The 24,195-nt window shown below is 38.9% G+C and overlaps 1 protein-coding gene across 6 annotated transcripts in view; it reads left to right on the top strand.

Moving 5' to 3' along the window:
- Nucleotides 1-24,195, top strand: part of npr2 (natriuretic peptide receptor 2) — an 83,322-nt gene that overhangs the window by 13,507 nt on the left and 45,620 nt on the right. For all 6 annotated transcript variants that reach the window (XM_079870787.1, XM_079870785.1, XM_079870784.1 and 3 more), the window contains exons 2-7: nucleotides 596-783; nucleotides 5,616-5,729; nucleotides 6,612-6,747; nucleotides 7,670-7,764; nucleotides 8,779-8,902; nucleotides 10,044-10,128. In XM_079870787.1, coding sequence (XP_079726913.1) covers nucleotides 596-783; nucleotides 5,616-5,729; nucleotides 6,612-6,747; nucleotides 7,670-7,764; nucleotides 8,779-8,902; nucleotides 10,044-10,128 — 742 coding nt within the window. The remainder of the gene's footprint in view (nucleotides 1-595; nucleotides 784-5,615; nucleotides 5,730-6,611; nucleotides 6,748-7,669; nucleotides 7,765-8,778; nucleotides 8,903-10,043; nucleotides 10,129-24,195) is intronic.

The following is a 24,195-nucleotide window of genomic DNA, read 5'->3' as shown; positions in this document are numbered from 1 at the left end:
CTAATTTTGTACCATTTTCACTCGTAGCTTATCAATAAACCATGTGTTGTAGCCTAACCTTGTTTAGTTCTAATTAATGCTCTTTGATGTGTTGTTTATTATGTTGTTGTATTTCTTTAATTAAAAGGTGGTCAGATTCTGATGTTTTCTGCATGTTACATACAGTAGCCTTTTCTTTGTTTCATCATATAAGACTAATGTTGGAAACTTAAATTGGAAGATTAAGTACCCTATTTGAGATTGATTGTATATGAATAAATCACAAAACTCCCATGCTATATGGCCACTGCCATTAATAGAGGCTAAAGCGAAAGTTGTTTTACACTCTGTGATAAAGGCCTGCAGACCTAATTTAAACATTTTGCGGGGAAAGAGATATCTGATCAGATAAAGAGGCCACTTGATGTGAACAAATGTTAACGTGCCGTATCCTGATTGGCTGATTATCCGATCCTCTTGTTTGTATCATGTTGATCGCAAGTTAATGCCAAGTGTAAACGCAACCTTAAGAACACCAGTCATATTTGTATTAGGAAATGTAAAAATTTAGTTTCTATCTAAAGTGTTTTTTGGTCTTCTTTTTTTTCTACCATAGTTGTGTATATCTCTGGGCCTCTACAGACGTTCTTCCAAATAATGAAGCTCTTTGAAGATGAGGTGAAGAATCCAGAGGACTATGCCATCTTCTACCTTGACGTGTTTGCAGAGAGTTTAAGTGGCGATGTTCCAATGCCCTGGCAGGGTTCAGCAATACAGTGGAATGACCCCATCAAGCTATTTCAGGTATCATTAATAATACCCATTGTAACTACCGAGCTTAGCATCACCAGTGGCATTTATTTGCTTTTGCTTTTGAGATTGGTCAAGAAGCTACAGTACTTAACACTTCGAATTTCTTCAACCTTACATTGTGATTCAAGGTTTTGTATGATTTCAGTGAGGTTTTTTTCATGTTAATGTGCTTCTTGCATGCAGAAATAAATTTGAAGTCGTTTAGACAGCTTTTATTAATATGACTGATATTCACTTAGTTGGAAAGCCTTCCTGGTTGCTTTGATTGTGAATAATGCATTAGGCTTCCATTTACTTAAATTAGTAATTTCTTTTAAGGCTGATTAATGCAGCTACACTGAAAAAAGAAGAAGAAACATATTAAATATAATATGTTATATTAAAGGATTACAATTAAAATGTACATAATAAATAGTATTTACTTTTTATAATAAGGGCAGAAGGCTAGGGTGGTCCAGTGGGGCACACGTCATTGGGGGCCCCCACCCCTTATCGCCCCGAATTTATCTTACTTTAATTGACAACGAAAGATATTACATTATAGTTAATAACTTATTATTCTTTAAATTGCATATACATATCATCATCGACAGAGAATATATATATCTGTATGTGTTGTTAAGTGTAAATGTAAACATCAGCACCACATATGATTTATTTTTATAGTTAAAGGCTTTTTGCCTTTTTTCTTAAACCATCTTCAAACTTTCCATCAAAATCCATTTGTGCCATTAAATGTACCATTTCTTGTCATGCTTTTAAAAAATCAGTCTTTAAAAAAATATATATATATATATATATTTGACAGATAATTGAGTCAAACAGCTTAGTAACCATTTAGAGGGTACTTTAGAGAAACTTGAATTGGTGCTGTTCCTTTTGGCAGTTTAATGTACATTACACAACATCCAGTCCCACTTTATATGAAGTGTCTTTAACTACTATAAAGGCTACTAACATTTAAATTAATCATACCATGCACTTACTGTGTATATACAGTTTTTACATTGTACTTATATTTAAAAAAAAATACCTGCATGTAATTACAGCTGTAATTAATTTCTGTAATCTATAATTACACTGTTGACCCTTTCCTTACACCTTAAAAAACCCTTAAACATATAACTAAACCTGTTCCTAACATTTACCCATATCTAATGTGAAAAGTTATAAGTTATATATTTATTTATTTTTTGTATAAGATACTGCTAGATATTTATTAAACAGACTTTCATTGTTTTAAATAGTGAGGACTAATTAGCATTCTACAGTTTAAGTCAATTAATAGGTACAGGTTAGGTACAGTTAAGGTTTGATGAGAGAATATAAAAAATATCTTCATTCGTGTTCTGAAGATGAACGAAAGTCTTATGATATGAGTGGGAGTAAATTATGACAGAAATACATTTTTTGGGTGAACTATTCTATTAATTGATTTTGCCAGCTAGTTGTCATTAATGGAGCATTCAATGTATGAATTTTATCATACGGAATGACTCATTTTTGTCACAGTGTAGGCAAGAAAAGTGGAGTAGTAGAGGATCTTAATTGCAGCAGCTTTAGTTTATTTACAAAAATGAAGGAATCAATGTAACAGCTTCACTAAAGAAAAGACGATACCGGAATGTGAGTAGAACTAAACTGAGGGCTTAAATACACAGGAGAAAATAAACTGAACAAAAATGGGTGCACAAAGAAATCAGTGACTATGGCAACAAACAAGGACATAAACACTAACCTAGGAAACAGAAAATAAGCGGGAAAATCAAAGCCACTGGAAGGCAAGCTTGCAACCTTTAGCCAAAAAAGCATACATGAAAATTAAACAAACTCAACTTAACTGTGATATGGGTGATTTTGTATACTGTCTAAAGAAAATTGTTTTCTTTCTTTGGCTTTCAGATTTTACCAATTATAATAAGACTTGAATGACTGTGACTGCCATGTACACTGTGATGCTGATATAATGAATATAGTGAATTTAATTAATACAGAGAAAATTAATCATTTAATTATAAATATTGTATTATATTGTTTTTTTTATGAAAAAATAAATTAAATAATGATGTGTACTCTCTATGTCTTCCAGGTAAAAAAAAACAAAAACAAAAAAAAAACTGGAATTGTAATGATTTATGCCTGCTGTGTATGTCTGATATTGATATTACGCTTTTTAATTAATGAAGGTAAACAAAATATAAAGATTTTAATAAATAAAGGTATTCTTACTGTATATGGCTTCCAGATTTCAACAATTAAATTACAAATACATTTAGTGAGTAGTATCAATGCTATGTATGCCCAATAAAGCTGTTTTTAAATGAACAGATTTAAATCTAAGCTTAAATGTGGTTGTAGTGACCAGCTAAAAGCTAATAGAGCAATTTGCACTCTTTTTACCACTCAGTAAAGCACATTCCACAAACATTGCAGTCCTACTGTACGATATGACAACAAATATAGAATATTATTCACAAGATGAACGCGCTAATCCACAAGAAACTGTGTGTAACGTAAACTGTAACTAACTGTCATAAAACTCTGAACGCTGGCCACTGATGTCACTGCCATTATATGATAGGCTGAGGTGCTTCACAAGATCCAAGTTAACTGTTACGCTTTTTCCAATGGTAAGAGCCACAGACCCTCTCATCTCACTATAATAAGACAATCTCTTGTAAAATGGCAAACAAAAGAAAGCAGGAACAGAACACACAGAAACAAGGAAATACAAACTAAAAGTCCATAAATCAGAACATAAACCTGACAATTTTAAAGTTTCTTACATTGTCAAATATTCCACTATTGACACCGACTACTTAAAGTTAAGTATGAAAAGACAGTGACTTTGTATATGTAGTGTCAAGGTGTCAGTGTCATAATGCAGAGAAGAATAGGGGTGGGTGGTATGACCAACATTTTATATCACAGCATGAGTAATTCAATTCAATAGCTCACATCTAACTCTATTTATTTGACTGAATGGACACAATCCAAAAGATAAATTATTAATAACAGATAACTCTGGCATCAGTAGAGATACACCTTCACATTATGTAACACCTAAAATTAGGAATCAGAACGGTAATACACTGCAAGTATTACTAGATGAAACATGCACAAAGACAAAATGAGAAATTTTGAAGTACGCACTTTCAATGCAATTACAATAAAAAGGGGCCGAAGACTTCAAGCTTTAAAAAACACACCATAATATTTCTGAAGAAATACAATAGCTCAGTGTGAAAAACAGACTGGAATATAAGTTGTTAAATGTGTAATTCATTTTTTGAATCAGTTGATTAGGTTCACAAAACCAGTCTGATTGATTAGTTCACTGACTCAATGAGCTGGAAGTGAAGATTATCAGTGAATAATGACATAAATTTGAGTCTGTTCTTCAGACTAAGCTATTGAATGCCTTGAATACAATACGTCAAGAAAAGAAAGTAAGTCAATTGGGTTTGGAACAACGTGAAGATAGGAATTAAATTTTTTGGTGAACTTTCCCTTTTTGTAAATTGTGTTGACTGAGTTTTTATCACGTGTCTGGCATCAGTAAAAACATTTGGCAACATCCTCAGTGACTTATTGTCAAGGATTGAATATTTGCCTACAGATCAGGGGTCTCATTTATAAAACTGTGCGTAGGAACCTTACTAAAAGTGTACGTGCGCCCGAAAGCCAAAAATGGCGTACGCAAAAAAATATTCAGATTTATAAAAGCGTGCGTACGCCAGAACCTGCGCAGAATTCACTTTATAAGTCCCAGTCAGCGGAAGATTGTGCGCACATGCGTCTCCACCCCGAAATAACCATATATGGAGCTTACAACGCCTAGTTTTACTATGCAGATCCTCATCTGCATATCATTTGCATATGATTATTCATCCACGTGATAACGTTTAACGGTACAAGACACATTAGGCTACATTGATAAAAATCAAGTAGTTGCCTATCTTTGCCTTGTTTTTGAATACATAAATCAAATAGTGTAAAATACATTCCAGAGAAAGTTTTTCTCAATCTTTTCCACTGGCCGAATTTTATTTTTAATTGATTTATATTTTTAATGGAAACAGATAGGCCTTGGGCATTATTTGCACGAAACTATTTTCTCAGACAATCTGGTATTATCATGATAAGCAATTATCTCTGTGGTTAAAACATTAAAACACAGCATGCCAGAGGAAAAGTGTTCAAAAACATCGCATCCACAACAAATATTTCTATTGACTTAATTTGAATATAAAAATGTTGTAACTTCTCAGTAATGATTTCATGTTTAAGTGCTTAACTCCATTATTTTGAATGGCATATTTAATCTAAATGTTTATATCAGAAGTAAAACATAGTTTAAATCATTATTTGATTTATTTAAACTGTTATTTGCGTCAGTTTCACCAAACGGCCCAACGCGCTCGCTGGCGCGGACATTTAAGAAGGGATGGATATTTGCTTCAAGTGACAGGCTTGGTGAGTGAAATTATATTTGTATTATCTTTCTGTATATGTTTAATTTCTTTAGATTTTCTGTCTAAAAGTGACCAAAAAGACACTTAACTCCAGCTCACCATCGGTGTCGCCAATTCCCTTTGTCTCCAGACTGTGCGTACGCACGGCTCAAAGTTTGCTTAAAGGTGCGCACATTCTCCCGTCAAGTTTGTTTTTTATAGATCACAACCTTTGCGTGGGAACTGGCGTACGTACGTTTCCAGCCCCGTTTTGTGCGTACGCACGCTTTATAAATGAGACCCCAGGTCACGTTATGTTCTTTTTATGACTCTTAGCTATTTGACTTTTTTTCCCCCCCATCTCTCTAGTCTGTGTTCATCGTAACGTACCGGGAGCCAGACAGCCCTGAGTATACCACTTTTCGTAAAGAACTCCACAAGAGAGCAATGCAGGACTTTAATATAAAATTGGAACCCTCAATGGTGAGTTGCTCATAAACAAGATCAGGTATTGGCACATATGCAGAGCCATCTGTCACATCAGATTTAATCTGAACATTTGTACAGACTACATAGTTCTTTTTTGGCCTTCTATCACTGTCTTGAAAATATTGAACATTCTGTTCAGCTCTATAGGCTTTCAGGAGCTAAACTGTGTTTCCTTTTACCACAAGATCAGATATGACACTTAAAAGCGCTTGAATCATAAGTTTGGCTTCCTCATGTCAGTCCCATTTTCCTGAATCAGCTGTACCCTTTGACAAAAGTAGGAAACAACTCCCCGAAACCCTAGATCCACATGTAGCTGCCAAATGAAAACATTTAGGAAATTAATTCTTTAAGACTTTGAGTACCGGCACATACTAAAATGGATTGCAATTATGAGAAAGTTATGAATCAAATTTCTGCTTACAATAATTATACTAATTACCATCCAGTCTATCATGCATTGTAAAGATGTTTACAGTGACTCCAAAATGTTCTTTGAACTCTAATGCTACACTTAAAACTATTGGAAAAGGTAAATTATTCCGTTTACCATGGGACTCAGTTGACCCCTAATGCAGGGAAAATTGTGTCAGTTGAAACATGCATTGGACACATCATCTTTCTATGTTTTAGATGCTTTCTTTTTATAAAAAACTGATATGAGCCATCTTGAAATTAGGTCTGCCAAATTAATAATTAATTCAATTAAATTTTTCACCAATGGACAACCTGCTAGTTTTTCCTCACCTCATTTCTCCATCCCTAGAGGACAACTGGCAGATCTACCCCACTCTCCCCATGTCTGTACAGAATGACATGTAGTTTTAGATTTCTTGATGTTTCCCTGAATTAAAGCTCTGTTTTGCCTTTCCTCAGATGGATTTTATTGCCGGCTGTTTCCATGATGGTTTTATGCTATATGCAAATGCCCTCAGTGAAGCGTTAGCAGACGGCGTTTCTCAGAATGATGGAATCAACATAACTGCGAGAATGCGAAACCGCATGATCTGGGGTGTGTTGAGTGGTCTTGGTTTACAAATGCAAAGATATATGTTTGATAAAAGAATTCACAATATGATCCTATGATGTTTTGACATTCATTTCAATAGGATGGTCACAGATTACAACATTTAGGCCCTTCACAGTTTGAGGATGTGATGACAAGTATCTGGTTTTTAGCGGCAGTGTCAAGCTGGAGTGTTTTGGCAACTTCGCTTGGATTCTTTTTAAAGTGAGCGGAGGGTTCATAAGAGCTCTTCTGAGGTCGATGTTGGTAAACTCAGCCTCTCTTGCAGGGAGTGTAGAGGTCAGAGTCCTTGATTTAAAGCATGTCCCAACTAGCTTGTGAATGGAAAATCTGTTTCTAATACACAACCCATCTGCTGAGCTCTCCCTGAAGGAAACTACACACTGTTTCAAACACATATAGGAACCAGGCAAAATATTGAACGCACTGCAAAAAGTATTTTTCTTAATCAGTATTTTTGTCTTATTTTCAGTAAAAAGATAAAAATCAATTTAGAGAGAACTCTGCACATGATGTAACTAAAATGAAGGAATTGATTAGGACAACATTGCCATGGTGTAACTAAACAGAGGGAACAAATTCAGAAAACGTGGCCACGATATCTTTTTTCGACGAAGGTCATGGATGGGGTCCAAAACATTCAGTTCAAGATATATTCTAGTCTCTCATGATTCTGCTTCTTAACTTAATTGAACTTGTTTTTAGCACTTTTAAATGTTTAATTTGCTCAGTTCTAATAAATAACCTGAGCTATAATAGCGCTTCGTCTCTCAATAATTTTTTTTTCTATGTGTCTTAAAAATGATTGTTGGCTAACAAAGAAAAAAAACATATGTGATCTTTTTACTTTGCAACACTCAGATAAAAATGTTTATTTGATCCCTGGGCTTGTGTTTGTTCATCACAGGGGTGACTGGCCTTGTAAGCACAGATGGAATTAATGCCAGATACACAGACTTCAGACTTTGGGGAATGACTAACCGAAAAACTGGGCAATACGCAGTAAGTAGAATGTCCACAAATTCAGCCAACTCATAAATACAGAACATGGATTCTTATTCATACATAAGTAAGAAATACTAACTCAGTTTTGAGAAAGTTTTTGGCATCACCAAATTTTCAAAAGTCCTTAAAATGTGCTTCATTTATTTATTTTTTACCGTAGCAATATAGTTTACCAATGGAATCCAAAGGTCTCTGCTGCTGCAAGAGTATAAGAGTTTCAGAACCCCTGCATGTGAGCAATAGCAACTGTGATATCTGCCTTAGCAAACACAGAAATAACATTAAGAGGGATGTAACTTTCCTACGGAATGTTTCCATAGTGAAAATCTTTTTGATAGACATGGTCTATCTTTATTGATAGACAATAAATAACAATGGTTAAAGAGTCAAGCATATGTAGAACAACAGTCTAATTTAACCCACATGCCACATGCTCCATAATTACAGCAAATGCGGCTGTGGTTGGACGGCTCGACATACCAAATAATGTGTTGCTTAAAAATCAAATCCTTTTCTAGCCCCTCTGTCCTAATCGAAAGCATGTGTTCATGAGCTTGTAAGCGATGTGTTCATTTTTCAGTTTGACTTGTTCATTCATAAATGTACCGGGAGTCTTGTTTGATTTAGAGAGGCCTATCACAACAAAAAAGAAAAGAAAAGAAAAGAAAAGAAGTGAAATTAATGGTTATTTAGCTGGTAACAAAGTGATTGAGTTATACCATGCATTGTTGCCATAGTTACCCCTTATGTCACCAATATATTCAGACTTTCTTTTCATTTGGTTAGTAGACAGTGTTGCATGTACACACACAGTGAATCATGTGCAGAAAAACACCATCTCATATATTCAAATGAATATTTTCCACCAGAGATCATAGACTTAAAAATGAAAAATAGTCTTGTTGGTTGGCCATTATATGTATCTTTCTTTTAATATGTTGTTTTCTTGTCTGAAATGTTTTTCAGCTCACTGTAAATCAAATATGTTTATGAATATTTCTTGTTACACAGACTGTTGGTCTCTACAATGGGACCAGTAAAGAAGTCTTGTGGTCCCCAACAGAGAGGATTCAGTGGCCAAAGGGTTCCCCACCTCTGGACTACCCACCGTGTGGATTCTCACCATGCAAAGAAGGTAGGGACCTTTTTAGTGAAATCTGACTACTTACAATAAGGAACAGGCCAAGATTTTGCCAATTGAATATTACTGTAAGGTAATTATTTATTCAGTTTTATTCAGCTGAATCAAGGTTGTTTTCAGTTTGGTTTTATTTTTGACTGACTAAAATGTGTCATCTGTGGACGTTCTATATTATGTACTTTTCAGTGTTCAGCAGAAGAGCAAGCACTGTAAACCTCCTTTCTATGTTAATCAGACTTATTGTAGATTGCATCACAAAAAAATACAGAAACTCTTTTAAATGTCAAACATAGCAGCATTAAACACTTAAAGGTCTTTCCCTTCACTAAAAACAAATAAATGAACACTTAATTTCAACATTTATTCTCCTTATCTAGTCATATGCAAAGCATGCTGGGAACTAGATATCCTCTGCCCAATTTAAAAAAATTCTAAATCAAGACAATTTCATTAAGTTACTACAACTTATTTTTTTTCAATAAAAATCAATTAACACCGAAATTTTAGTTAAAATCACACACAATATTAAGTTAATGTAATGATCAACATTATTATGTCAACATAAATAAACAAAATAGGAACTTAAAATGTTTAAGTCAGTATATTACAATTTAACTTGCAGCCATGAATTTATGTTCCTGTGGTAACAGGTCCCATGAATTACTTTTTAGAGTGTTGAAAAAAGATGTTTGTGTACCTTAACTGCAGTGATTCATCAAATGGTGGAGAAGAGTGGTAAAACTTGGCATTTATCCAGATGTACAATGTCAATGAGATCACTTTCAGCATTTCAAAAGTCTGATTAAGGTGCCTAGATGGCAGTGGTGGAGTGAGGCTGTGCAGTCCCAGTAAAATAAAGCCTGATAGATTTAATCTGCTGCATCCTCCACAATTTGGCACTCAGAACAGACCTGCAAGATCAGGAATTGCACTGTGCAAGCTTCGTTCAACATTGATTTTTTTTGCTGTTAAATGATTTGCATAATTTATTTAGTGAATCAAGTGCTTAATTGCATGCAGTTTGTGCAAATAAATGCTATCAGCGGGTCCGATTCATTCATTTTGAAGTGTCCCTCAGTGTACCCAAAATGTCAGTTACTGAGTTTAGTTTTGTGTAATTGTTTTACTTTCCCAGATCATCTTCCTGTCCTTGGAATAGTGGCAGTTGGGTCTGGACTGGCCCTCATCATTTTCGGAATCTCCAGTTTTCTTATCTACAGGTACATTCGTTAACAATCTACAAAACAATAGTTTTCGTTATCAGATTAATGACAACACGTGGAATACCCTGAGGTGTTATTTAAGGGTTCACAGAAAGAGGACATGCTGGAACTTGCAGCTGTTTCTTTTTTCAGAGGATTTACGGGAAAAGCTTCTATAGGTGCCAGAGTGAAATTTACATGATTGTTGCCAGAGCAACAGCTCAGCAGTTGTTTGAGTGAAAACTGGAAAGCATGTCTGTTTCCGAGACAAATGCAGATAGTCTAAATATTTCACTGCTTGTTACACTTGGTCAGCTGATATTTTCAACAAATTTTAGGCTGTGGTGTTTACCTCATTGCGTCAATTATGACTAGACCCAGACGGAATTTGTGAACGTTGCATTTTTAAAGCTGATTTTGGGAGCAAATCCGTGGAATTGTATGGAATTGATTTAAACGTGTGAAACAGTGCTGAGAGTTCTATAATCTTTTCAGTATCTTAAAGCATAATTTTCTGAATTGGCATTTTTTTCTGAACTAACACATGAAATAGAAAGGATGTGATGATACAAGATAAAATAATTATGAAAATAAGAATTATAATAAATAATAGGGATGTTATCAGGTTGTTAACAGGGATCTGTTATCAACTAATATTTAATCTATTATGTATCAGCCATAACTGTAATATCGGTGTTGACCTAAATAATAATAATAGTAATAAACTAGAACAGAAAACATATTCAACACAAACTTGTGTGATAAAATTGTAACGAATTTAAAAAATGTTGAAATTTAAAAAATGTATTATAGGCTATAGGCTTTATATAATTTGACTTCTTTAAAATCTGCAGTATATAATGTTAAGGGTTGGATAATATACAGACAGGGACAAATAAATAGAGCATGATAAATAGAAAGTAGTGTACTATGGTTTGTGCATTATGAATATTGTTACAGGTCTACAAATTTGAATTTAAATCAAGGCAAACATGATGTTTCAAGCAGAAAAAGGTTGTTGTTTAAGTAATGTTCCTCAAGTGATTGCTCATGTTTGCATTATGTCTCCACTGATTTCAGGCAGATAAATTTTTTTTTTGTTAAGTCAGGAGTTAATAAGCAGTGAAGAACACGAGACAGCACATATATACTTTTCCAATTTTTTTTCAGTTTACTTGACTCAGTCTACAAATTTAGTGTTTCCTTTTTTTAATAAAATCATAGAGTATACTACTGAATAGTCTGGAACGACATCTTGTGGAAAAGGGAATTGTAGAAGTTGACTCATGGGTTATATAAATTGGCTCAATTCCAGCATAGTCAACACTTTGAGACAAATATTGATGTTAGCTCATCATGGCCACTATAATAAATATTGCAGTTGCAGCAGAGGTAGACTTATTCTTGGATTTGTCATTCACTTGGTTTAAAAAAAAAAGACTCTAAAATGGAAATTATGTATAAGAATACCCACTTAGACATACAGTACACACTCACACACATTTATTTCACAAAACAGAAACGAAAAGTAACAATAATATGAGCTGATCACCATCATTCTGCTATGATTAAGCTTTTCAACTAGAGCAAGAATAACTGTTATGCTGCTGCTATTTTCAATTGTCCACTTGATTCTTTAAAAAGAAACATCATAGATCATAGTAGTCTGAATATCACAGACCAGAATGTCGGGCCTAGAATGATATACACTGCACATAGTGAAGCACAAGGGCCACTAACTCATACATAGGCCTGGGTCGACAGAGCCAGGGACCTAGACCTTACATTAACACATTTGGCAGATTATTTTATGAGAAGTAACACACATTGCATACAAATTGTATTTGCATGTGTTTTTTTTCTGGGAATCAAATTCATGACCTTGACATTTCTATCATGTTTACCATTTGAGCTCTAAAATTGAGCTACAATATTTTATTATTATTAATGAAACATTGAATAATTTTGGTGCTACAGTAGTTACTGTTGGCAAGGCTATGGATATAAATGAGAATGTAACATTTAAAAGGCACACCGCCATGCTGTGCAAATAAGAGAAACCATTGATGTTTTTTTGTTTTTGTTTTTTTTTACATGGAAAAATGACCAAATAGTGTAGAGTATTGCAATGAATATGATTTATTGCCTTAGCTTGAAAATGTATTTTTTAACATATTTGTTCTATTAATTATTATGAGTAATTATTAACCACAGGGTGCTACAGTATATAGCTTATATGCAATACATTTTTATATATTAGGGTAATATAAAATAAATCTTGTTATCACTGAGGGTCTTGACAACAAAATGTAAAAGAGAAAGTTCTTTTAAAAATTAAAATAGACATACAGTATATTAATATATTATATATATATATATATATATATATATATATATATATATATATATAAATAATATATAAATAAAAATATATACCTAAGATGTTCTTGCTGCTCTTTTACATACAATTCAAGTGAATGGAGACCAGGGTTTATCAAGCTCCAAAAACCACAAATTAACTGAATGAATATGAATTGTGTGCTATATTTCTGTGTAAACCTTTTTAATGAAATTAATACAAAATACAACAACTTTATGCAAGGAACAGACCAAAATTGTAATCATTATTCACTGAAATATACATGAAATATATGTTAAAGACATTTAAAAGTATAGTGGCAAAAGAAAAGATGATCTATGTCTTTCATTTTATGATTGTTTGATGAGTTATCAGTGTTTGCATTGGTGATATTAATTGTATGAAATTGTATGATTTCAGATTAGTTAAGATGTAGCATACAAGTGAGATGGACTACTTTTGTGGTGCTTTTTGTAATTTTTGGAGTTTAGCAGCCCTTGGTGGTCATCACTGTCAAAAAAAAGCAGCATGCACATTCTGCTAAATGTCTCCTTTTGTGTTCCACAGAAGAAGAAAATAACCTCCGGTTTTTGAACATCATGAATTTTTATGGATGAACTAACCTTTTAAGTGAAAAACTGCCACATATACACTTGCAGTGAGTGATGTTGGTCGGAAAACAACTTCAATGTGAAAATGTAATAATAATAAGAGCTTGCACACTCTGACCACATCATATATGGAGCAACGCCAGTAAGCTTTCAAAATAGAAGTATGCAGTTTGGGTCCATTTTCCTATTCTTTATTTGTATGGTTTATTCAGGATATTTCTACTGCTGTGCTGTAAACTCCTTGCCACTCAATCAAACAGTTTCCAATCTACGATGTTCCATTCAGTCAACGCTTCATAGAATTCGACATTTTAGAACAAGGATTTTCCCTTTGGCAAACAGCTGAGCATACAATTTTGAACCTGTCTCTTTAATTCGAAGACCCTGCTGAGGTTTTTTCCACACCTCTGCCTCCAAAAATCTGGTCTACAAAAACAAATAAAGGTGCTTGTTTTGGGGCTTACCAGGGTGGCTCTAAAATCGAGTAAAACCCTGTTGAAATGCAGACTCTGCAGTACTTACATTCTGCCATCTGGAAATGTTTTACACCTTTTAGATTGTAGTGGAATGTGTGGGGGTTGCTTTATTTTCTCGTACTTTGTTTTGAGTGCTCTGAAACGTAATTACACTTCTCTTCATTGATATCCTCCTTTCGCAACTCTCAGACCACATCAGTGAAACATTCAGAGATTGATTTGTAGTAAAAAAAGCAATCTTTGCTGTGAATAGAAGCTGTTGAGAAATAGCAGGTCCTCAGAGAGTTCCTCCAGATGTGTTGATTCACTTGGAAGTTGCTCATGTATGTATCCACATGGCTGGCTGGACTGCTTGGTTTACTTACGTTTAAAAATAAAATGCTGGAAAGGGCACAACATCAGTGACCCTAAGATTGGCTCACATTTTATCACCCAATCAAACTTCAACTCAGCCTCCTGCAAAAATTGTTTCCACCTTAGTTTGGTGGTGATGAACTTTTAGTCTAAGGCTGGACATAAACTGTGCGATTTTCTTCCAATTTTGAGCGAAATTCTGACTCGTGCGACTCTTTTTTGAGTCGGGCCGATTTACAGCTTTGTCGTGCGTTGTTTGCTGTGCAGTGTTCATGCAGTGTACCGACATTTGGATGGTCAGAAGAATTTCTGGCATGTCAGAAATTTTGGTTGTCCCTCATAAGGGTATCACACAGTTGAAGCAGAATTACGAACCGATTGCCTTAACTCAGTGTTTTTAACCTCACAGTGCCTGCGTGAAAACGTACTTGGTTACTTACATAACCTCGGTTCCCTTAGAGATAAGGGAACGAGTACTGCGTTGCAAACGCTTTGGGAAAACTCCTTCTCTCGAGAATATTGAAGCCTTTATTTTAAAACGCATTGCAGCTGCACAGCGAGAGCATCATAGCTCGTCTGAGCGAGCTGATTGGCTGTGCTGCGGCAACTGCACGAACCTATGGCGAGTCAGCAGAGGCGTGCGGTCCAATGGGAGCGCTTGGCGCCCTGCCAGCCTCGAGCGCGCCAAAATGGGCGTAGCTGGAGAGTATAAATTCAGAGAAAACTTGCCATATGACAGGTTTAAATCGACTGAAGCGAAGTACCTGATATGAGCGAAATAGCACGGCAAGGCAACGCAGTACTCATTCCCTTATCTCTAAGGGAACCGAGGTTACGTATGTAACCAAATATGTTCCCTTACGAGAACGTTCTCTCGTACTGCGTTGCAAACGCTGTGGGAACCCATTTTAAAACGCTGTGCTATTCGCCGGTGACTACTCTGAAGGTGTCCGGGGAGCCCCGGGACTTATAACAGAGTAGTCTGAATATCACAGACCAGAATGTCGGCCTAGAATGATATACACTGCACATAGTGAAGCACAAGGGCCACTAAGTCATACATAGGCCTGGGTCGACAGAGCCAGGGACCTAGAACATCATACACACATAGATAGTGCGAAGCCACTGCAGGATGTGTCTGAGTCATACACGGGCCTGGGTCTGAAGAGCCAGGACCTCAGATAGAGAGAACTCGTGCCTGCAGAGCAGGAACCTCTAGGTTATAAAATCTTGCAAATGTGGACGGAGCGAACCAGCCGGCCACTGCACAAATGTCTTCAATGGGAACTCCACTGGACCATGCCCAAGAGGAAGCCATGCCTCTTGTGGAGTGAGCTCTTACACCTTTGGGGCATGGGAGGCCCAGTGAGGTGTAGGCCAGAGAGATAACATCTACTATCCATCTTGATAGTGTGAGTTTCATAACCGGCAGCCCTTTGGTGTGGCCTCCGAAACAGACAAAGAGCTGTTCAGACTGTCTGAAAGAGGCAGAACGCTCCAGATATATTCTCAGGGCTCTGACGGGGCAGAGCGCTCGTGGAGAGTGCTTGTAAGTCCCCAACTCTTTTAACTGACGCCAGTGCTAACAGCAGAGCGGTTTTAAGAGAGAGGGATCTTAGATCAGCCGACTGAGGTGTCTCGAAGGGGGGTCCCTTAAGAGCTCGTAGAACCAGGGAAAGGTCCCAGGCCGGCACTGAAGGTGGTCGAGGCGGGTTAAGTCTCCAGGCTCCTTTAAGGAAGTGAACGATGAGGTCGCTTTTACCCAACGAAGAGCCAGCCACCGGTACGTGAAAAGCTGCAATAGCTGCCACATACACTTTGAGCGTGGAGGGGGATCGTCCCGCGTCCAACAGCTCTTGGAGAAATGTGAGTACCATTGGTACTTCGCAGATATATGGGTCGAGGTTCCGAGCTAGACACCAGCTGGAGAACACTGACCATTTGAGGTGGTAGAGTCGCCTAGTAGACAGAGCTCTAGCCTCCATAATGGTATTCAGGACACCTTCTGGGATACCCGTTGAGGGTCCATGCATGGAGGGCCCACAAGTCGGGATGGGGTGCCAGACTGTCCTGTTTGCCTGCGTGAGGAGGTCGCTCCTCAGCGGAATCGGCCACGGAGCTGTCGCAGACAGCTGCATCAGCTCTGGGAACCAAATCTGGGTTCGCCAGAGGGGGGCTACAAGAAGGACTGCACATTTGGTGTTCCTAATCCGATCGATGGCCTGGGGGAGCATTGAGACCGGAGGGAATGCATAAAGGGGAAGGCTGGGCCATTCGTGGGCCAGCGCATCCCTGCTCTTTGAAAAGAAGATTGGGCAATGACAGTTGTCTTCTGAGGCGAAGAGGTCTACCTCTGCCTTGCTGAAGACTTTCCACAACAAGTGAACCGTCCGTGGGTGGAGCGACCATTCCTCTGGGGGAACGTTGCCCAGAGATAGCATGTCTGCTCGTATGTTCATCGTGCCCAGCAGTGAGCGCAGGTTGGCCTGAGCCCATAACAGAAGCTGTTGTCCGTACGGACCAAGACGTGGTGTCCCGCCAGATATGGGAGGAAGGTTTTTAGGGCTAGAAAAACTGCTCTCATCCTGAGGCAGTGGTGTAGGCGTTTCTCCGAGCTCGACCAGAGGCCGGAGGCAGGCCTGCCCTTGCACAGGGCTCCCCAACCGGAGTTGGAAGCATCTGTTGAGATGACCCTCCTCTCTGAAACCAGACCCATGCTCACACTCTGCTGGTACCAGCTGGTGTTTTTCCAGGGGTCCAGGGCTCTGATACAGCGCTGGTCCACCCTGATGTTTACGAGGCCCGAGCGCCACGCATGGGCTAGTACTTGAGGTGTTAGCCACAGCTGAAGAGGTCGCATACGCAGTAGGCCTAGTTGGAGTACTGAAGATGCCGAAGCCATAAGGCCCAAGACCCTCTGAAACGTTCGGAGGGGTACACTGGAGCCCTCTTTGAACGACGCGGTGAGCCGCTGAATTGATAGAGCTCGGTCCGGCGTGGGCCATGCTCTCATATGTACAGAGTCGAGAACTGTTCCCAGGAACGTGATTTGTTGGCTGGGAGACAGCATACTCTTGGAAAAGTTTACCCTGAGCCCGAGGCATTCTAGATGGCCGAGGAGCCAGGCTTTGTGAGTATGGGACTCCGTCTCTGACTGAGTCAGAATAAGCCAGTCATCGAGGTAGTTCAGGATACGCATTCCCCGCTGTCTTAGGGGGGAGAGAGCCGCATCCATGCACTTCGGGAATGTACGAGGCGCTAGAGCCAGTCCAAATGGTAGGACTGTGTATTGATATGTCTGCCCCTCGAAGGCGAATCTCAAGAATGGCCTGTGATGGGGGTTCACTTGAATGTGAAAGTAAGCGTCTTTTAGATCCACTGAAAAGAACCAGTCTCCTGGGCGAATCTGCGCTAGGATGTGTCTGGTCGTAAGCATCCTGAATGGCTGTGCCATGAGGGCCTTGTTCAGGTGTCTGAGATCTAAAATGGGTCTCAAGCCGCCGTCTTTCTTCAGAACGAGAAAATAATGGCTGTAAAACCCCGACTCACTTTGTGATGCGGGAACTATCTCGATAGCCCCTTTCGCTAGCAGACACGACACCTCGGAGCGGAGGACATGAGCCATAGTGCTCCTTACCGAGGTGTGGATTATAGCGCGAAAGCGCGGTGGTCTGCGGGGGAATTGAAGCGAGTAACCGCGCTTTACAATATTCATCACCCAATCTGACACTCCGAGAATGGCCTGCCAATCCAGAGCCCGATAAGCACGAGGTAGGATTATATCTGACGGTGGAACGCCCAGACTCGGGGGCCCGACCTGACAGGGGTTTATGTGAGAAATTTTGCTCTTTTTGTTCTCTGTGTGGGTCGCTGTTAAAACAGCGTTTGGGTGCAGGGGTGTGTGACAGATGACGGGCCCATGTTCTGCATTTAACACAACTCCAGCCACCTGAACTGAAGAGGGGGCTGTGAGAAGCACTCGAGCGATCTTCGGGGGTGGTCCGGCCGTGGCGGGACATAGACCCTGGCACTTAGGGAGCGGGTACCGTTTGGCTGGCTTAAAACGCTGGCCGGTCTCAGCCACCGGGCGGGGCTGATAGACCTGCGGCGCTGGTTTTTCTGGCTGCGGTGTGCTCTTGGGGCGCCGTGAAGCAGAACTTGAACGCTTTGACAGGAAGTGCTTCATCGCACTGGAAGCCTTCTGCGCTTCAGTGAAGCGTTCTGCGAAGCCGCTAACGGAGGGGCCGAAGAGACCTGTCGTGGAGACTGGCGAGTCGAGGTAGGCGATCCTATCCGCGTCCCTGATCTCACTTATGTTAAGCCATAAGTGGCCAGGGGCCTGTTGGCGCCACGGCAGGAACCACTCGTCAAGACGGCTTCTAGCGGGCTCAGCTGGGGAAAGCCAGTCGAGATCCAGCTCGTCGACAGCGCGAGTCACAACGCGGAGAAGCTCAGCGTCAGTGTTCGCTCTGGTGTCAAATCGATCAGACTGAGAGGGAGGGGAGGAGTCTGCAGAGCCCGACCAATCCTCACCCTCAGATGCCGCCACCGAAACAGTGTCATCCAGTTCTTCAGTAGATCCGCCGAAAGAAACGAGTCCCGCCACTTCAAGATAGGGGTCGTTGGTCGCTCTTAGTGAATAGAACCGGAGAGGTATCAGATCCTGGTGTGGGCGAGGCACGCGAAGAGGGACCCGGCGTGCACGCGCTTAGATCACCCCGCTCGTGGATCCTCTGCTCGTGCCGCTTCTTCCTTCGGGGCTCGTAGGGCACCGGAGACGGAAGATGGGCGGGCTCGCTCTCTGACGTAGCAAGAGCGAGTCTGGATCGGAGCACTGCAACAGGCATACTGTCGCATGAAAGGCAGCCGCCTTTAGTGAGCGCTGCCTCGGCGTGGTCAGGGCCGAGACAGACAGCGCACTGGGTGTGTCGGTCCGACACGTGAAGGGGAATCCTGCAGGATTCGCAGACGGGGAGCGGCATTTGCAACAACGCGCTCTGCTCTTTTAGAAAGGAAGCGTTTATAAAGGATATTCGCCGGATGCCACAGGGAAACGTTCAGCTGGGCGAGGTCTGCCAAGGCGCTGAAGCTGTTCCGCTGAAGGGGCTGTTCGACAGTGAGAGAAGGCTTCTGTATCCAGAGAAGACAGCGACGAGGTAAGTCTCAGAGCTGAAGGAGATTAAATCTGTCATATGGCGAGTTTTCTCTGAATTTATACTCTCCAGCCACGCCCATTTTGGTGTGCTCGAGGCTGGCAGGGCGCCAAGCGCTCCCATTGGACCGCATGCCTCTGCTGACTCGCCATAGGTTCGTGCAGTTGCCGCAGCACAGCCAATCAGTTCACTCAGACGAGCTATGATGCTCTCGCTGTGCAGCTGCAATGCATTTTAAAATAAAGGTTTCAATATTCTCAAGAAAAGGAGTTTTCCCACAGCGTTTGCAACGCAGCACGAGAGAACGTTCTCGTAAGGGAACAGAAGCTAAATCATTTCATTTTTAAAGCAGCAAGAAAGAACACGAAAAGAGGGAGAACTTTAAGTTATGTTGCTATCAAACTCGCTGCAATTTAGCAAACTGTTTTACCTCCAGTTCACATTGCAAAATGGATAAACCATATATTATCCACATCTTCCAAGCCACCTGCATGCACATAGGTGCCTCTTTTATTAATATAATTGATCATTAATTTACTTGTTTCACGTTTCACATTATTTACTAATTTATTTAATATTTACTTAATTTTACCATCATTTGGCAATTGGTGATAAAGTAGTCTCAAACCTCAAGTTTGAGTCAATTATTTACTACACAGAAACTAAAAACTGACAAGCTTTCGGCGCATATTCTCTCAGAGACAACGAGAGATAAGTCTACTTCAACATATGCTGATAATGGTATATACATGTATTTATTTATTTTAATAATATTTCTTTTGTTGCCTATAGGCCTATACGTAGTGAAAAAATGAGAAGAGAAGTATTTCGAGTTAAACAAGCTGCTCTTAATTTTCTGTGAGATTTTTGCAGCTTTCAGACATATTATAGACTGTTAATCATTTTATCAACCTAAATGTTTTTAAATAATTTTCAATGAGTAAGCTAATCTATCTAATCGTTTATTATCCTCACAAAAGATTCAAGATTCAAAGATTCAAAGGTTTTTATTTGTCACATACTCATACAAGATGCGCAGTGAAATGTTTTTGTGACATGCACTGTACTTCTGTGCTCAATTGAAGTAAAAAATAAAAATAATGCAGTGTAAGTAAAATAAAATACAATAGAATACAATAAATACAATAAAATACAATAAAGGTTTTAGCGGAAGTTATAATTAAGTTAATACTAAGTTATAATTAAGTTATGGTTATGGCTAATTTACATGTGCAATAGTAATGAAATCAATGTGCAATAGTTATGAATGAAGAATATTATTATAGATTTAAGTTAAAACTAGATCGACAGACAGATGTACAAATGTTAAAGTTCAATGGCTGGGTTTAAAAGTGTTGAAAGTGTGTTAAAAGTTAAAGTGAGTGCAGAGTTCAGTGCCCGGTTGCATAAAGCACCTTAAGTGTAATTTTCCCTTAAGTTCGCCCTTATGTTTCCCTTAAACCTAAGGGTGTTGCAGAAAAAAAACCTTAAGTGTTACTTAAGGGTTTCTTTAAGTGAAACGTCATAAACACTTAGAATTTCCCTTAAATGCTGTTTTTTCACTTAAATAATCCCTTAAAAAGCGTTAAGTGTTGCATAAAACCCCTTAACGGTCATTTCCCTAAGTATAACTTAAGGTTTGGAAATCGTAACCTTAAGAGTAACGTGGACAAAAATAAGACGACATGGCTGAATTTATGGAACCAGCTGAAGATCATTATGTGCCAAGAAGAATTTTTAGGGATAGGGAGAACCCTTTGGACCATTTTAACGATGAAAAATTGTTGCAAGAATACCGATTTGATCGACGCGCAATATTTGCGAAATACATCGCTAACAAACTAGAGAGCGATCTTGACCCTGTCACACATCGCAACACTCTTTATCTGCGGTGTTACAACTGCTTATAGCACTGCGTTTTTTTTGCAACTGGGAGTTTTCAGTAGTGGGATATGTTTTACACGTGCATAAATCGGCTACCATTCAATAAATGTAGGCTACAATTAGTGTGTATCGGATTTTCAGGTGATATTCTCAATTCATTCAGTTAACGGACGCTCTGAGGTAAAGTGTTCAGACTGCAGACTTATAGCAATGATTATATTTAATGGTACAGTACAGTCATAACATAACATAACATAACGTACAGACATTATCTTAATTCCATAATGTCCTTAAACATAACAATAAACTGAGAAAGTGCGCGTCCGGTGTGTGATACAGTTGTCCTAGACGCGACGCGGCGTGTTAGTGTTTTGCGTATCTATGGCAACAAGTCAAGTCAAGTCAAGTCATCTTCATTTATATAGCGCTTTTAACAATGTAGATTGTTTCAAAGCAGCTTTACAGAGATAAGCGTATAATTTAAGGTAACAGAGATTGTTTCGGCTTTACAGCAGAGTTAAGTTATTTTCATCTAAAGTTAGTTTTGATTGATTTGCTTCCGTCGCAATGATCATTTGTTATTAAATTAGGGGCCGCTAAGACGACACCATTCCCTCTACACAGACTTTAAACGCGAACCTGTGAGAAACACTGATGGCGTTCACATGAGCATTTAGAATGAGTTCTATAGTTATGTGCGTTTGAATATATGCAGGTTTGGAATTCCCTACAAGCCAAGCCTAAACAAAGTACTTGTCTTTAATATAAATATAAATTTATAAATTTATAAATTTACCCTATAAATTTTGATAAAGAATTTTATTTTATTTTGTTGCTTTGGGGTAGGAACGCGAAACGGATTTTCCCGACAACGCCTTATCTGTAGAGTGGTAGTGGGATCCTCCATAGGGAGAGACTAGTTGGCACTTCAGCACTGCGTTGTCATCGTTCCAGGCGAAGGTCCTTCGTCAGATCTGGATACGGCCTGGATCCGGCAGGCTGCAGGAAAACCTCGGGATAAACACAGACACTAAAATTAGCGTAGATGCCATTCTTCTCATGATGTAATGAGTACATCAGGATTTTTGGGAAGTGTTCCCGGTTCCGGCTGACCTAATCTATGCAGCCTAACATTAAATTATAGAAGTCTATAATGTATTATGTGAAAGCTAGGTCAAAGAGATGTGTCTTTAATCTGGCTTTGAACTGACAGAGTGTGTCTGCTTCCCGGACAGTGGTAGGAAGACTGTTCCAGAGTTTTGGTGCTAAATAGGAAAAGGATCTACCGCCAGCAGTCGATTTTGATATTCTAGGTATTATCAACTGGCCGGAATTTTGAGATCGCAATAGACGTGACGGACTATAATGCGTTAAGAGCTCGCTCAAGTACTGCGGAGCTAAACCATTTAGTGCTTTGTAAGTGATCAGCAATATTTTAAAATTGATGCGATGTTTAATAGGGAGCCAATGCAGTTTTGACAGAACCGGGCTAATATGGTCATACTTCCTGGTTCTGGTAAGAACTCGAGCTGCTGCGTTTTGAACTAGCTGTAGTTTGTTTATTAAGCGTGCAGGACAACCACCCAGTAGAGCATTACAATAATCTAGCCTTGAGGTCATGAACGCATGAACTAATTGTTCCGCATTTGTCAATGAGAGCATATGGCGTAATTTAGATATATTTTTAAGATGGAAAAATGCAGTTTTACAGATACTAGACACGTGACTTTCAAATGAAAGATTGGTATCAAAGAGCACACCCAGGTTCCTAACCGACGACGAAGACTTAACAGAGCAGCCATCAAGTGTTAGACAGTATTCTAGATTATTACGTGAGGAAGTTTTTTGTCCAATAATTAGAAACTCTGTTTTTTCAGAATTTAGAAGTAGGAAATTACAAGTCATCCAATTTTTTATATCCGCTATGCATTCCGTTAATTTTGTGAATTGATAAGTTTCGTTAGGTTTTGAAGAAATATAGAGCTGAGTATCATCGGCATAACAGTGAAAGCTAATGCCATGTTTCCTAATGATATCTCCTAAGGGTAGCATGTACAGAGTGAACAGCAACGGTCCTAGTACTGAGCCTTGTGGTACGCCATACTGAACTTGTGATCGATGAGACATCTCATCATTTACTGCTACAAACTGATAACGGTCAGATAAGTATGATTTAAACCATGCTAGTGCAATTCCCGTAATGCCAACATAATGTTCTAATCTATTTAAAAGAACGTTGTGGTCAATGGTGTCAAATGCAGCACTAAGATCGAGTAACACTAATAGAGAGATACAACCACGATCGGATGATAAGAGCAAATAATTTGTGACTCTAACGAGAGCTGTCTCAGTACTATGGTACGGTCTAAATCCTGACTGGAAATCCTCGCAGATATCATTTCTTTCAAGAAAGGAACACAGTTGTGAGGATACCGCCTTTTCTAATATCTTTGACAGAAAAGGTAGATTCGAGATCGGCCTGTAATTGACTAATTCTGTAGGATCAAGTTGCGTTTTTTTAACAAGCGGTTTAATCATAGCCAGCTTAAAGTTTTTTGGTACGTATCCTAGAGACAAAGATTAATTAATGATATTAAGAAGAGGATCTATGACCTCTGGAAGTATTTCTTTCAGTAGCTTAGTCGGTATAGGGTCTAACATACATGTTGTAGATTTAGATGATTTAATGAGTTTAGTAAATTCTTCCTCTCCTATAGCAACGAATGAATCAAATTTTTCCTCAGGGAGACTACAATGCACTGCCTGATGCGATACAGTAGTAGACGGTTGCATAGTTATAATTTTGTCCCTGATATTATCAATCTTATAATTGAAGAAGTTCATAAAGTCATTACTGCTGTGTTGCTTGGAAACTTCTGGGCTTGAAGCTTTATTTTTCGTTAGTTTAGCCACCGTTTCAAATAAATACCTAGGATTATGTTTATTTTCTTCTAATAGGGTTGAAAAATAAGCAGATCTAGCAGCTTTTAAAGCCTCTCTGTAAGCAATAGAGCTCTCCTTCCATGAAATGCGAAATACCTCTAGTTTTGTTTTCTTCCAGTTGCGCTCCATTTTTCTAGCTGCTCTCTTAAGGGCCCGAGTGTGCTCATTGTACCACGGCGTTGGACTATTTTCTTTAATCTTCTTTAAGCGCAACGGAGCAACTGTGTCTAAAGTGCTGGAAAAGAGAGAGTTAAACGTTTCTGTTGTAATATCTAGTTCTTCTAAGCTATCTGAGATGCTGAGAT

Source organism: Squalius cephalus, assembly GCF_949319135.1.
Source record: "Squalius cephalus genome assembly, chromosome: 5".
Lineage (NCBI taxonomy): Eukaryota > Metazoa > Chordata > Actinopteri > Cypriniformes > Leuciscidae > Squalius > Squalius cephalus.
Note: the sequence above shows the minus strand (reverse complement) of the source record. Positions and strands in the feature narration are given on the sequence as shown.